The sequence below is a fragment of the Acanthopagrus latus genome, chromosome 9 (assembly GCF_904848185.1).
Source record: "Acanthopagrus latus isolate v.2019 chromosome 9, fAcaLat1.1, whole genome shotgun sequence".
Lineage (NCBI taxonomy): Eukaryota > Metazoa > Chordata > Actinopteri > Spariformes > Sparidae > Acanthopagrus > Acanthopagrus latus.
In genome coordinates, this window is record NC_051047.1 from 26,137,368 (window position 1) to 26,151,303 (window position 13,936).

Consider the following 13,936-nt stretch of genomic DNA (forward strand, 5'->3'; position numbering starts at 1 on the left):
AGTATTGACGGACCGGAACCGGATGTGGGAAAATGTGTTTCGTCTCGGATTGAGTTTAACGAACAAATCAACACAGCAGATACAAACTGTGAGAGGTGAGACTTTTTCGTGTGTAAGTCGTGTATTTTCCACGTTTCTCTTTTTTTCTGTTGTGTCGATAAAACAACTTTTAAAGCGATGAAAAATGAACTTTGTTAAGCTATTTTTTTTTTTGTTTTTACAATGCTGCTGTTAGCTTATGCTAACGGACGAGCTGGACATTTTTGTTCGTCCCTGTCTTCGTAATGTTCAATTGACTTTTAACGTGATTGGATGTTACACTGAAAAACTTAAGTGTTGTGTTCTGTGTAACGGATAATTGTTGTTTGATGCCTGGATGAAGATATAAGCAGTGACTCTAAACATCCGCTAATATTTGCGCCATGAATCCGTCCAATCCGTTCGGCAGTCCACAAGGTGGGGCTTTCCAAGCTCCAAGCAACACTATGAAGACTGGTATGTTTCAGCCATTTGGACAGCAGAGTTCGGGCAACCAGCCCCAAAATATGGGGTTTTATCAACCCTCCGCGTTTGGACAGCCCTCAGCTCAGGGAGGTACCATCTTTGGGCAGACCCCTGCCTTTGGACAGTCATCTGCTCAGCCCCCCTCGCTGCCTGCAGCAAGCCAGGCGCCAGCATTTGGACAGCAATCATTAGCAATGGGTACCACAGGCTTTGGTAGTACCACCGCATCAGCTTTTGGACAGACTAGTGCACCGAGCCAGAGTTCAGTCTTTGGGCAGACGCCTGCATTCGGGCAGCCTTCTGCATTTGGGCAGGCTCCAGGATTTAGCCAGCAGCCTCAGGGGTTTGGCAAACAGCCACCAGCGTATGGTCAACAGCCCTCTGGGTTTGGAAACTCTCAGATGTCCTCTGCCTCCACCGCTGCCTTAGGGCCGCCTCAGCCATTGGGTTTTGGACAGTCTGTGTTTGGCCAGCCGACATCTACCAGTACCACCACCAGTGTATTTGGCACAGGTCAGAATGTGACCCAGCAGAGCAGAGGCTTCGGATCAACCAAGTTCAGTTTCAAGCCAGCCAACGAGGCACTGTTCAAACCCATCTTCAGTGCTAGCCCTGAGCCAGCTAACCCTCAAACTACTTCAATGTCCAGCTCACCTTTTGGGAGCAGCGGGTCCCAGACGAGTGCCAGCACCATGAATAGCGGCACCGCCACCACGACTGGATTCTCTCGACAGCTGGGCTTCAGCTTCTCCCAGCCGGCTGCAGCCCCCTCTATCTCTGCTCAAAACAACCCACTTACAACTGGCAGTAGCAGCAGACCCTCCAACACTCAGTTGCAGTTCACCTTTTCACAACCAGCCGCCCCTTCCAGCTCCAACGCTCAGGCATCCACCACCCAGCCCACCACCCCATCATCTTTTAGCTTCTCAGCCAAAGGCACTCAGCCCCAGGCAACACCCCTGTTTGGAGGAACAAATTTTGGTCAGCCTTCAGCTTTTGGAGATGTCAAACCTAAAACTGAAATTAGCACAGATGATAAAGGGAGCAACCTTGAGGGTCTGGGGGAGACAAATGTATTTGCACGATTAGGTAAAGGCACTAAGCGCAAGGATGACCCAGTTGTCCCCACCACTGGTCCAGAGAAGGCTGCCACAGAGGAGGAGGTTCCAGCAGATGCAGAGTCACCAAGACATCCCCCAAAGAGGCCCCTAATGAGGTCCCGTGCCCCACTGGGAGGCTTATTCGGTCGGGCACTGAGTGACCTTCGTCGAGATGGCACTAACCCAGCGAGGCGTGAGGCCACGAGGGAGACTCAGCCGCAAGCAGCGACATGGGAGGAGACAGAGAGGGAGGAGGTCCAAGCTAAGAGTGACGACCGACCTGCTACACCACCCACGGCGCAAACACTGACCAAGGACATGCCGGAAAAAGCTGAAGAATCAGGTGAGTCATACAAATCACACTCACTGTGCATAATGTGGACATTTCACAAAGGATTGTATGAATTCTTGAAACTTATTTTGACAATGAAAAGTAACTGCATGATAAAATTGATGATTTAATTGATGCTTTGAGTGATGTTTGTTTTTTATACATTTGTTGATGACATAATCTCGTCACATCTGAATTACTCCACACACTTCACACTGTTGGTGAAGCTATTTTCAAGTCCTCCTCACCAGATATTCTATTTATTGCTTGTGATTATATTCATGTGTCAAAGAAAATTTTAAAACCAATTTGTTTGGGTGCAGCACAAAATATGCAATGGATCCATTTCTTTCCTCTCTACTTTTTTAAACAAAGCAGAATAGATTTTGGTACATCTCTCTAACTAGTAGATTGTGTCTTGTCTGTTTACCCGTCATTGCTCTCCAGATACAGCAAAACCTCCGGATCAGGACCTTGAAACCCCACCCCCTGCTAAACGTGGCGTACGCAGGGAGAGCTCGGATAGTCTGAGCGGCATGTCTCCCACCGACTTCACCTCCATCATGTGCAGGAAAGTTCCTCCTGACCTCAACAAGAAGGACGTGATTGAGAAGCACTTTGCTCGTTTCGGCAGAGTCCAGAAGGTCATCTGCCGGCCTCCCAAGAACATGGCCATAGTACACTTTGAAGACCATGTGAGTTCACTGTATGTTACATAACCCCATTAAAGCAGGTTCGCCACACTATTTTGAGTAGCAGTTAATGACCACCGATCTGGTTATCAACTAGCTTTGTTTTGTCGGCACACTTTTTTCTTTTCTTGGATTCCCTTTCTTAAACTTTGCAGGTTTAGTCTGTAGCATCACTTCCCATTTGAGCTGAGTTCAGTTTAAAGCCAGGGATAACTCTATAGCTTAGCTAGCTAACCCACTAATCCTGGTTTGTGAGACAGGCCAAAGATGATGGTGAGACATTTTCAGTATGATAATAATAATTTTATTTTGCTTCCTGCGAGTGTTAACTGTTTTTGTCTTTCAGACTTCAGCAGCCCGGGCGAAGAAGAAAGGCAAAATCCTGCAGCGAAATGAACTCCTTCTGTTGTGGCAGAGAAAGAAGCAGAGTAAGTCCGATGATTTAAAAAAAAAAAAGAAGCTAAATTGATATAGAAATAATTTCTGCAGTATTGATATTATTGTTTGCTAGTTAGTCCAGAGCAGTTTCTTCATATTTCCCTGTTTCCTTGCAGCGTTTTACTACATTGATTCCGACTTTTTGATGAAGTATGAAAGTATGACACGTTTCTTGTGCATTAGGTCCAGGTGACAAAGCAAGTAGACCTGCAGCAAGAAGAGAGGAGGCAGAGGCTGAAAATCAGGAGGACACCGAGTCTAAGGCCACTTCGTCCCCACTCAGAAGACCTGGACTGAGAGCTCCTGCTGTCAGCAGCATGGCCACCTTCAGCCGCAGGTAACACCAACACCTGAATCAGTCTTTGCTGCTATTCCAGTGTTTTGGATTTAACTTAAGTTTCAGTGCCTTTATCTAAAAAGAAAATTTATGTTAGTACTATGTCAGTCTTACTTGTGTCTTTCTATGTGTCAGTTCTCCAGTGAAGAGGTCATCATTGGCCAAGTCTCTGCAGTTTGATGCCGAACCTCAGAAGGAGAGCAGCTCAGAGGCCCAGAGCTCAGAGCGTCCAGTCCCCTCCTCCCTCCTCCACCTCATTGGCCAGGTGGCTGAGACAGCTGAGGACAAGTACCGCCTTCTAGAGCAGCGAGACAAGGTCCTGCGTCAAGGTAAGCCCCCCCCACCAATCTATCACTGACATTAACGTGACTGAAACATTAGTCGTTGGATTTTCATTAGGGATTTTAACGTTTGGCATGACACATCTGCACAGGTCGGCCCAAGAGGACGGACCTGGACCTGTCTAAGGTGTTTGTGGGGACGTGTCCTGACATGTGTCCAGAGAAGGAGAGGTTCATGAGGGAAACACGGAAACAGCTGAGCATATTTGAGGTCATCCCAGATACAGAGATGGTAATTTCTTTAAATCCTATCTTCTACTTTCAGACTGAAGACTATAGGGTTTGGTTTTTTAACAGCACCATGAGATGTTACATCATGTCATTTCTTTTAGACACTTACTGATTTAATCTGAGTTTGAATTTTACAACACGAGGAGGGCTAAGTAAAGAAGGACAGAAAGAAACTTCTTTTTTCATGATTTAGTTAGATTTATTGGTTATTTTGGTGCATCTGCATTTAAATATATTTGTTGAATAAGATCACATTCGGTCTCCATCTGTCCTGGACTAGGTTGATCACGCAGCAGCCATCAAGGAGTACAGTCGCTCATCAGCTGACCAAGAGGAGCCCCTGCCCCACGACTTGCGCCCCCTGCCTGTGCTCAGCATGACAATGGACTATCTTGTGACCCGGATCATGGACCAAGGTCATGACAACTACCGGGACTGGTATGACTTCGTCTGGAACAGAACCCGCGGAATCCGCAAGGTGAGCTTCCTATACCATTATCTGAAATGCCTCCAACACTGCCTGAAAAGCCTCACTGGGTGTTGGTGAGTACATGATGCATGTGTTGGAGACTGATTTCAAACCCCAGCCCTTCCTTTATCGTACCAACAGGACATCATCCAGCAGCATCTGAGCTGTCCAGACACGGTGACGCTGATCGAGAAGTGCACACGCTTCCACGTGCACTGCGCTCACCACCTTTGTGAGGAGCGTACCTCATCGTTCGACGCCAAGATCAACAACGAGAACATGACAAAGTGCCTACAGAGTCTCAAAGAAATGTACCAGGACCTGGCCATGGAGCAGACCTTCTGCCCCCGGGAGGCAGAGTTCCGCCAGTACAGCGTGCTGCTGAAACTCAATGACGGAGACATCCTGCGGTCAGTCCACTCGCACACAAACCACTGATTAAATATGTGTTGCTCAAATATGTTTTTGCACTTTGAAATTGTTTCATGCATCTTTTGTTGTGACTGAAGAAAAAAAACATGTCCTCACACATCATGTCCACACAGTGAGGTGCAGCAGTTCCGTGAGGAGGTTCGCAATTCCCCTGAGGTGAAGTTCGCCGTGCAAGCGTTCACAGCGGTCAACAGCAACAACTTTGTGCGCTTCTTCAAGCTGGTGAAAGGAGCATCTTACCTCGCCAGCTGCCTCCTGCACAGATACTTCAATCAGGTTAGAAGCTGTTTCCTTAACGAATGGATGAGACTGAGGAAACCTGGAATTTTCCCCTCATTTTGGATGTGTTCCTGGACTTTGGAGAGATCATGAATGAGAAAATGTCCAAGAGTCAATCCAGGAAATAGAGTTACCAATCACAGAGGAGGAGATTCAAATAAATAGCAATAAACAGAAGAGTTAGATAAGAGTTTTTGCATTAAACACTTAATACTTGTGTAACACTTTGCTTGTGTAACTTGAGTAATATATAATTTTTGAAAATGTTGTATGATAGAGGAGGTCCAGACAGACATCTGTGTGTGTGTGTGTGTGTGTGTGTGTGTGTGTGTGTGTGTGTGTGTGTGTGTGTGTGTGTATATGCAGGTCAGAGCTAAGGCCCTGAAGACCTTGAACCTGGCTCACACTGTGGGTCCTCGATCAACTGCGTTCCCACTGGAGGATATCGTTCGGATGTTAATGTTCCGCAACGCTGAAGAGGCATCTGACTTCATCCAGCAGTACGGCCTCAATGTCAACGATGAGTGAGTGTCTACTCTTTGTCTGACAGACTGAAGACATAACCTCCTTGGTGGGGTTAACAATCACTGACTCACTGGTGTTGATCAAATTTTGTACAAATGTTCAACGGAAGTTAAATTGAACATTGTTCACAGTGTGGTCGAGCTGAGTCGGATCACCTACCAGGAGCCAGACCCGCCTCCGTCCCAGAAGAAGTCGGAGGTCATCCTGGCAAAGAAGACGGTGCTGATTGGAGAGGTGGTGAACGGCGGACCCCTCCCCACCCCCCCACAGCACACCCCAGTCTGCAGCTTCGACTCCCAGAACAAGTACCGAGGAGAAGGACCTCTGGCCGAGCCCGCTCCAGGCCAATTTAGAGGTACTCACTCTGTTTCACTGATGCTAACACACGCAAAACATTTTCATTTCTACATTTAAACTAGTCAGAACAGCATGGTCTTTTACTTTTCATTCGCAGCCAGAGGATTTACAAAAGACCATTACGGATACTTGAAGTTACTTCTAATTTCCAAGGGTCGATTCATAATCAAGAAAGACATCCCTATTATCCAACGTCCTTTACTTCCTTCTCAATGTGACTTTGCCCAGTTAGATCAAAATTAAAGACAAAGAGAAGAAATGAAATGTCCCTTTGTTGTCTCAGCTATTGCTCCCAAGATGGAGGCCATGCCACCACCCAGCGTGATGACGCAGGTCGTGCCAACAGTGCCAGATGAGACCGGAGAGACCATCGAATCGTATCACAGCCCAGCACGTCCAGCAGACACTCAGCAGTTGTTTCAGCCGATTCCTCAACCTCAGCCTGTCAAACCTCCGTCACCTCCACCCAAACCTGTGTACAGCAGCGAGGTGAGCAAGAGTTCTAATTCATTCTTCCTGACTGTAGACGTTTCACCAAAATGGAGTTTTCAGTCTTTATTAAAACCCTGAATTTTGCCCCCTGTTGTTTTTCCTGTGCATGTCAGTAACTGTGTTGTTTGTGCTCCCTCCTGCAGGACGTTATGGCCGTGCTGGACTGTGTGATTGAAGAGGTGGTTGAAGCAGAAGTGAGGGAGGTCGCCCACACTGGCGCCAGCTACGCCACAACAGCTCTTGCGTAAGTTCAAATGTTTCTTGTGCACAATGCGATAAAGTCTTGTTTTATGTCACTTCCTTACAGTTATCATTAAGATATTGTGGTTATCTGAACAACCCCCTGATGTTTAATACTGCGATGACCAACTTTCTGTGTTTTTTTTTCCCCTTGGTTCTGCAGGGAGAGCAGTGTGCAGGCAGAGTCCCTGGTGACTGAGGTGGTGGGACAGATGCTGCAGGAGATGTCTTCCACTGAGATCAAGCTGGAACAGGAGCGTGTCGCCGAAGAGAAACGCAAGCTTGAAGAAGCCAGGTTGGTTCACTGGAAAATCATCCTCCACCTTGACCCAAAACACAGGATACAAAATAATCTACATTTTAAATATATCAGTTACAAAAAACAGTCGTCCATTTACAAAATGTACTAAAATGTGAAATCCATGTCGCGCATCCATATTTACCTCGACTCACTTATATTTTCTTCTTCATGCGTGTCGCCATCAGGAGGAAGCAGGAGCACGAGGCCTTCCTGGTTCAGTACAGCTTCTCTCTCTGCAGCGAGATCATCCATGAAGTTTTAGACGAGAGTGTGAAGGAGATGGCCGCCTCTGAGATCCAGTAAGACTCCTGAACTTAAACTCTAATGTGGTTTGAAATTAGGTGATATTGTTACAGCACCTCAAATTTAGACTGATGATGAAGAGCTTGGCTTAAAGAGGAATGTTCAGAAGTTTAATGTGTTTGATTCCGCACACTGAATTGACTCTTGTGGGTTTTTTAAAATTCCTTTCTCAGGCTGGCAGTGAACGAGAAAGCAGACTGCGTGGCTAAATGCACAGAGCAGGTTTGTACCAGTCTAGTCGAGGAGACGCTGAACGCAGACATCGCTCTGTTGGTTGAAGACATCCTTGAAGATGAGCTGCAACGCATCCACAAGTACATCAACAGGTAAGAAAGGGAGAACATGTGGAAATCAGTGACATACTCAGACAAACACGTGACTCTAAACACTGCGATGAAACGCATTAGTTTTGCTGAGACACCAGTGTACCAGTTTGAAGTGAACTGGACATCTTTGGATTGTGGACAAAACGAGACATTTGTGGATGTTATTTTGTGCTTCGTGAAACACTCATCAGCTTCTTCACCATTTTATAAACTAAGCAATTACTTGATTAATCTTTAGGAATATAGTTATGAGAGTGAGTTAGGTTAATCTACATTTTGCCAGCAGGTACCCGCAAGTTTATAGTGAAAATACAGTGTCTTGACTAATTGGGAGATGTAAAAATTAAATCAGAAGAGACTTCACTTTCAAAAATGACTTTGAGGGCTAAACTATATAAAACTGAATTAAGACTTTATGTGTTGGTGTAATGTCTCCTGTGTAACACCAGGTGGCGTAATGTGGTGGCAGTCCGTCGGCAGCTGAAGAGACAGATGAGAGGTTTCCCTGCAGCTCCTTGCTGTGTGGACCCTCGATTCAAACTGAAGGCTCTGGCTCCCAGCGCCCCAGCACAGCCCTCCATGGCAGATCTGGCACGTGGTCTGGTCAACCTGGGGAACGCCGGCACCTTGGCCCTCTCCAGCACCCGGTGTGTTCCTCTGGATTTTGGCTCCCCTTTTTCATTCACTGTAGATTTTGTTTTTGTCTTTTACTGTGTTACGTTAATCCTGCAACTCTATAGAAACTACACACTCATGGTTGAAGAAGAGAGAGCTCAAAGACGTCGGCTAAAATGCCATAAATCATAAATGAGGAAATGCACAAGTTGAATATCTCTAATAATTTATTTTAAGCAAATATGAAAAACCCAGAATCGATGTATGCAACATTTTTTTTCAAATTATTAATAATGGAAGCTTGTTTGGTTAGACATTTTGCAGCTTGTCATTGATGACTGAAGCTCTTTTGTCCCTTTACTGCTCCTGTAACACATTTTGATATTTTGTTCAGGTTGTTGAAAGTGAGACGAGAAGTGATCCACCAGATGAGAGTCCACTACTTCTACCAGCGGCTGCTCGAGTAAGTCATGATTATGTTTCTGCAGTCAGTGATCAGTGACACACAGCAGCACTTTGACCTCCTTTTTGTTCTTTCTCTCAGTGAGACAGTGTGGGCGCCACTCGACCTGCCGGCACTGGTGACGGAAAACATCTCCAACGCACCTGACAGAATCTTCTGGAAAGCTGTTCTCCTCTTACCGAGCGACGACGACAGTGTGTCCAGCCTGGCAGACAGGTAAGCAAAATAAAAGGGCAAAGACAAGTGGATGTCTTCTCCTCGGAGGCTCCCAGAGTTCTCTGACTGCGTCTTCTCCTGTGTGTTTTCTTCAGGATCCTGTCTGACTGGCTGGAGGTGAAGCTGGGTGGTGGTAAGGGCTCAGAGGAGAGTGAAGGGCAGCTTGATGGGACACTGCAGACGCTCTGTGTCACCAACACACTCCAGGAAAAAGAACAACAGGTTCACAAAGTCCACATCAGTGTCAAGGTGAGATCTGGCAATTCTTATGTGGACAAAAGTAAATAATGTTACGTTAAGTCACTGGTATTTATCTGCGTCACTATATATCTTGAGTAGTTATTGTTATTTTGATAATAATATTATAACATGGAGTCCTCTGACCTTCAGGTGTCCCGTGGCCCTCTGACTGAAGATGGTCTGTCCAAGATGGAGGAGCTCTGTGAGCTCCATGGGACCGGAGCTCTGATCACGCTGCTCCCCGCCGCTCCCATCGCCGAGGCCGGGCAGGACGAGCAGGACGTTCCTCTGCTGTCGGCTCTGCTGCAACTCAAACAGCTGCAGCAGGCCAGCAGCTGGCACTGCCCGCTGCCTCTGGTCATTCTGGTGCCAGGGCCCGACGGTGGTGCCGGTGTTACACAGAAACTTGAAGAAGGTAATTAATCAGAGCTGTAATTATATTATTATTTTGCTAATTGGTATAAATAGTTGTTGTTGAACTGTTCCTGTCATGTGTCCCGCAGCCCTGATGCTGCACACTCTGGTGAAGGAAGGCCTGATATCAGAGTACACATTCCTCTTCATACCAGAGACCACAAGTGACCTCCAGGGATCCAAACAGGTACTGAACATAAACACAGAACCACGACAGAAAAACTCGCCAGAAGGCAAACACATCCCAGAAAATATCCAGAAAAATGTTGCTCGTTAGCTGCTAAAGACTCCACTATCTTCACCAGTTAGTCCCTAAAATATACTGATGTGACTGAACCAAAACAATGAGTTTGAAGCCTGTAAAACCAAAACAAAGAGCTGAAAGAGCCTTCAGCTCATTTCTTCTTAATGCACGTGACAAAATTACATTATTTCATCCATCAGGGCGACATTGCACCACTGATTCCAGAGTTCAACTAAAACATACAAATATTTGGGGATCAAACAACAAAGGACAGAGATATGTTTTGTCACAAAGTTGAGTTTCTTAAATCTGTCCAGAGTAAACGCTCGTCCAAAACAAATTCATAAAGGATCTCTGAAAAGAAAAGAAACCGAACATCTTTGATGCTGATCGAGCAACCTGTGAAAAGGTTTTACAGGCAGAGTTTTCCACATCTTGAGGGGTCGTACACCAAAAAGATTCACAATCACTGATACAAATTGTTTGGTAATTTTGACAGTTTCTTCTCTTCTTGATGGCTGATAAACGTTATCTAACGTCTCTCCACATTGTCTCCTTGTGTCTCTAGCTGAGTCAGGCTCTGCGTTGGCTGCTGGCTCGCGGTCCACCACCCTTCCCCCTCTCCTGTCAGACTCTAGTGCAGCTCATGGAGGCCGCTTTGAGTCGTGAGTTCAGTCCCAGAGTTTACGCTCACCGCCAGGAGCGGGCCGCTGCAGGTCTTCCTCCTGAGGAACCTGCGCCTGTCATCCAGCTGTACAATGCTGTCCTCGCTCACGTTGCTGACAAAGTGACATCTCCGGAGCTCAGCAGATTCTCGTGGCCACCAGGCGAGTTCTACCTGCCTGATACTCGGGACTTTGTCCCTCATCAGGGCTGGAACTCGGTTCAGCACCTTGCCTGGCTGCGCAAAGCGATCCTCAGCCTGCAGCTGCCACAGTGGGAGCCTTCTAACACAGGTCAGTGACTGAGATTCAGGTTTTTTTTTTCCTTTTTCTCAAAGAGATAAAATAATCCATATATTATTCTTCCCTCTCCGTCCTCACCTCCTGTTTTTTGCTCCTTTCTCTCTAGACTCCTGGAAAGAACTTTACTCCTCCATCTTTGGCTACGCCGCTCAGATCCCCGTCTCACACCGCAGTCAGCCTCTCCTGATGTCACGGCTGGAAAACCTGCTGCAAAGGGTCCGATTAAAGACTCAGCGCTCCCGAGTCCCTGGATCCAAGGTAACCATGAGCGCCTTGGGCGACGAGGATGACGGCATGAGTCCGGCCTTCAGTCGAATTCCTTGGGACGATGTGCTGGTGATTTGCATCGACCACAAGCTGAAGGACTGGCAGATCCCTGAGCCACCTGTCTGTGAAGGTGAAGGTCGCTTACAGTGATTTAGAATAAGAACCAGTGCACATTTTCTATGTGAGCCTGACGATGTACGTATTACAAAATGTAATTATTTGTTTGTTTTTTGGATAAGATGCTGTGACAGAAGACGGGGAGATCCTGGTTTACTTCCCAACAGAGTCGTTGAAGGGTTTTGAGCCACCTGAGAAGTGGACCCGCGCCATCAGGCAAACCCACAGAGAGAAGCAGCAGGAGAAGGAAGGGTAAGAAACTCCAAAACTTTGAATGAGACATTAATAAAGGCGCGCATACTTTTCTAAGAACAAGTCATCACATTCTCGCCGTGCAGCTACACGTTCATTGACTCTCCCTCCTCCATCCTCAGGGCGAGTGCAGCTGCCTGTGCCACGCCCACCGGTCTGTCCCTGAGACAGAAGTTGTTCCACAGTCTGCTGGAGCCGCTCGAGGCCCCGACAGCCCCGCTGGACATCACACACACTCCTACAGCTCAAGAGCTACTGGCCCACAGAGTCCTCCAGGACTTAGAGGAGGAGAAGGCTGAGAGCAAAAGGTAAAGCTACAGCTTTATGTAGAGGATATGTTGTTGAATCTAAGATTAATAAATTAAGTGAAAACCTGATAAATAGGTCAAGTCACTGGGCGTTGTAATCTATATTAACTGATAACTATAACTTTGTAAATAATTTATTCAGTTTAGGTTTTTCAGTTTTGAAACTTCAATCCCGCCAAATTCCGAGTGTATGAAAGGAAAAAGAGAGAGATTAAAAGAGATTACATTTCAAAGACAACTAGCTTGAGCTAGCTCACCACACAAAAAAGCATTGTTGGGACTCCATTGCAGTTATCAACAAAAATATGGATGATATGCGTGTGTCTGCTGTCTACAGGAGCATGGAGCAGCTCAAGCGTTGGCTGGACGGTGACCCTGTGGATCACCTGTCCACACCGCTCTTCATTCCATCCTCCACTCTGTTGTCCATGCCCACAACAGTCGCTCATGCACCCACAGCCAAGACGAGGGATGCAGCTCTCACTCAGGTATGATGTGTCCCCTCACCTCCATCACTGTCTCTAGGACGAGTTATGACCTCTTTCAAGCATCCATTCTAGGGGACAGAAATAGTGAAGTTGGTACGTTTGGTCAAACTTGCTGGATGTTACACATGAAGATAATTAGACTTGCGTATTTTGCATTAAAGATGAGGTTTTAATATAAGCTATTAATGATGTCTGTGGCTGCAAATGACATGAGGTCCATCAGCAATATCATTCTAAATGTCACTGAGTTTCATACTTAATTCATTTTCATTGTTTTGCTCTCCAGGAGACGGAGCCTGATGATCTGTCGGACAGAGCAGAGTGGCCTCGAGCCGGGCCTGTATCTATGGCATGGAGACTGAAGGAGCTGGAGCGACAGATTTTGGCGAGTCAAGAGGAAGAACTGGCCTGCAGGCTGAAGCTGAGTGGTCTGCTGAGCATCGTGGATGACTGATGAACTAATGGAAGAAAAACCTTTTAACAGCCGACTCTAAAAACTGAGAACAAACCATGACTTTCTCTTCTTTTAGTTTGTTGAAGTCAAATTCACTGATGGCGTGTGTGTGATAAATAAAGTGTCTAAAATTGGTGTTTGTTTTTGCACAAACCTGATGAGATGGTGAGTTTTCAGTGTGTTAAAATCTCTAGAAAAGCTGCTTGTCCTGTTTACCTTTAACACATTGAATTACTTGGATTGTATTTGTTTCATCAGACACTATCTATGGAATAATTCCTGTGTTGTCTGAACCTATTTTTGTACTGTTGTGAGATTGTATATTAACTAAATTTTGAATAAATTTTACATTTTCTATGTAAACCTCCCATTAAGTCAATTTGTTATTCATCTGAGTGCTCAGGACTCCTACGTTAGATGCGTCTCTTTCTCTGGCCAACTGGACCAAGTGGACAGATCAAGTGTTGAAAACTTTCATTCATTTTTGGACATTAAGGCTTAGCGATGAACTCAACAGGTGACATAATACGGAAAAATAAGAAGAGCTTAGTTCACTGTGAGGACTTTCAGTGTTACTTAAGCTGCAATTATGAAAAAGGGAAACAAGGAGCCAAATATGAAAAGTGACATTTCTGTCCCCTTTCATAATTCAAAGGGAGGTAAATATTTCATTTTGCAAGCTGGATGTGTAGCAATGTTATGGCAATTTCAATAGAAAAGGGGCAGACATTCTGATAACATCATGTTTCACTGGCACTGTAAAAAGAGGATGCTGTTTGTGTTGTGAAATGTGATGTTTATTATTTAGACTGTGCAGTCTCTGGACCTCGGCAGTGATGGAGGCTCTGATGAATTTCAGAAGAAAGATCTGATGTTACCTGCCTTTCATCAGCAGCCTCAAGTTGTTTGACATCCTCCCAGACCCGTTCTTAGGCCATTGACATTGACATTTACACAGACTAGGACACAGAGACTGGACAGAGCCTTGGACATGAACGCAAATTTCAACATGTTTTCAATGCAGGACTTGCACTTGCAACACAAGTATTTTTACAGAGTAGTATTAGGACTTTTTCTTAAATAGAAGCTCTGAGTACTTCCTCCACAACGGTCTCTCTGCTCAGTGGCTACCTATAAAAGCAGAGCTGGTTCACTACTGTTTGTCGATCCTCACTCCAGCACTCAGTAAGTTCAC

General features: G+C 45.8%; 1 protein-coding gene across 1 annotated transcript; it reads left to right on the forward strand.

Moving 5' to 3' along the window:
* The first annotated feature begins 50 nt into the window (after positions 1-50).
* Positions 51-13,104, forward strand: LOC119025233 (minichromosome maintenance complex component 3 associated protein). Its single transcript, XM_037108612.1, has 28 exons — positions 51-1,947; positions 2,383-2,630; positions 2,974-3,055; positions 3,249-3,402; positions 3,538-3,731; positions 3,836-3,975; positions 4,255-4,452; positions 4,585-4,853; positions 4,989-5,151; positions 5,521-5,678; positions 5,811-6,034; positions 6,320-6,525; positions 6,672-6,772; positions 6,932-7,063; positions 7,255-7,368; positions 7,546-7,698; positions 8,148-8,345; positions 8,708-8,776; positions 8,858-8,992; positions 9,088-9,241; positions 9,383-9,647; positions 9,736-9,833; positions 10,459-10,846; positions 10,962-11,252; positions 11,362-11,491; positions 11,614-11,799; positions 12,137-12,287; positions 12,574-13,104. Exons 1-28 carry the CDS (start codon positions 423-425, stop codon positions 12,739-12,741), a joined length of 6,294 nt encoding a protein of 2,097 aa, XP_036964507.1. The 5' UTR covers positions 51-422; the 3' UTR covers positions 12,742-13,104.
* The last annotated feature ends 832 nt before the right edge of the window (positions 13,105-13,936 follow it).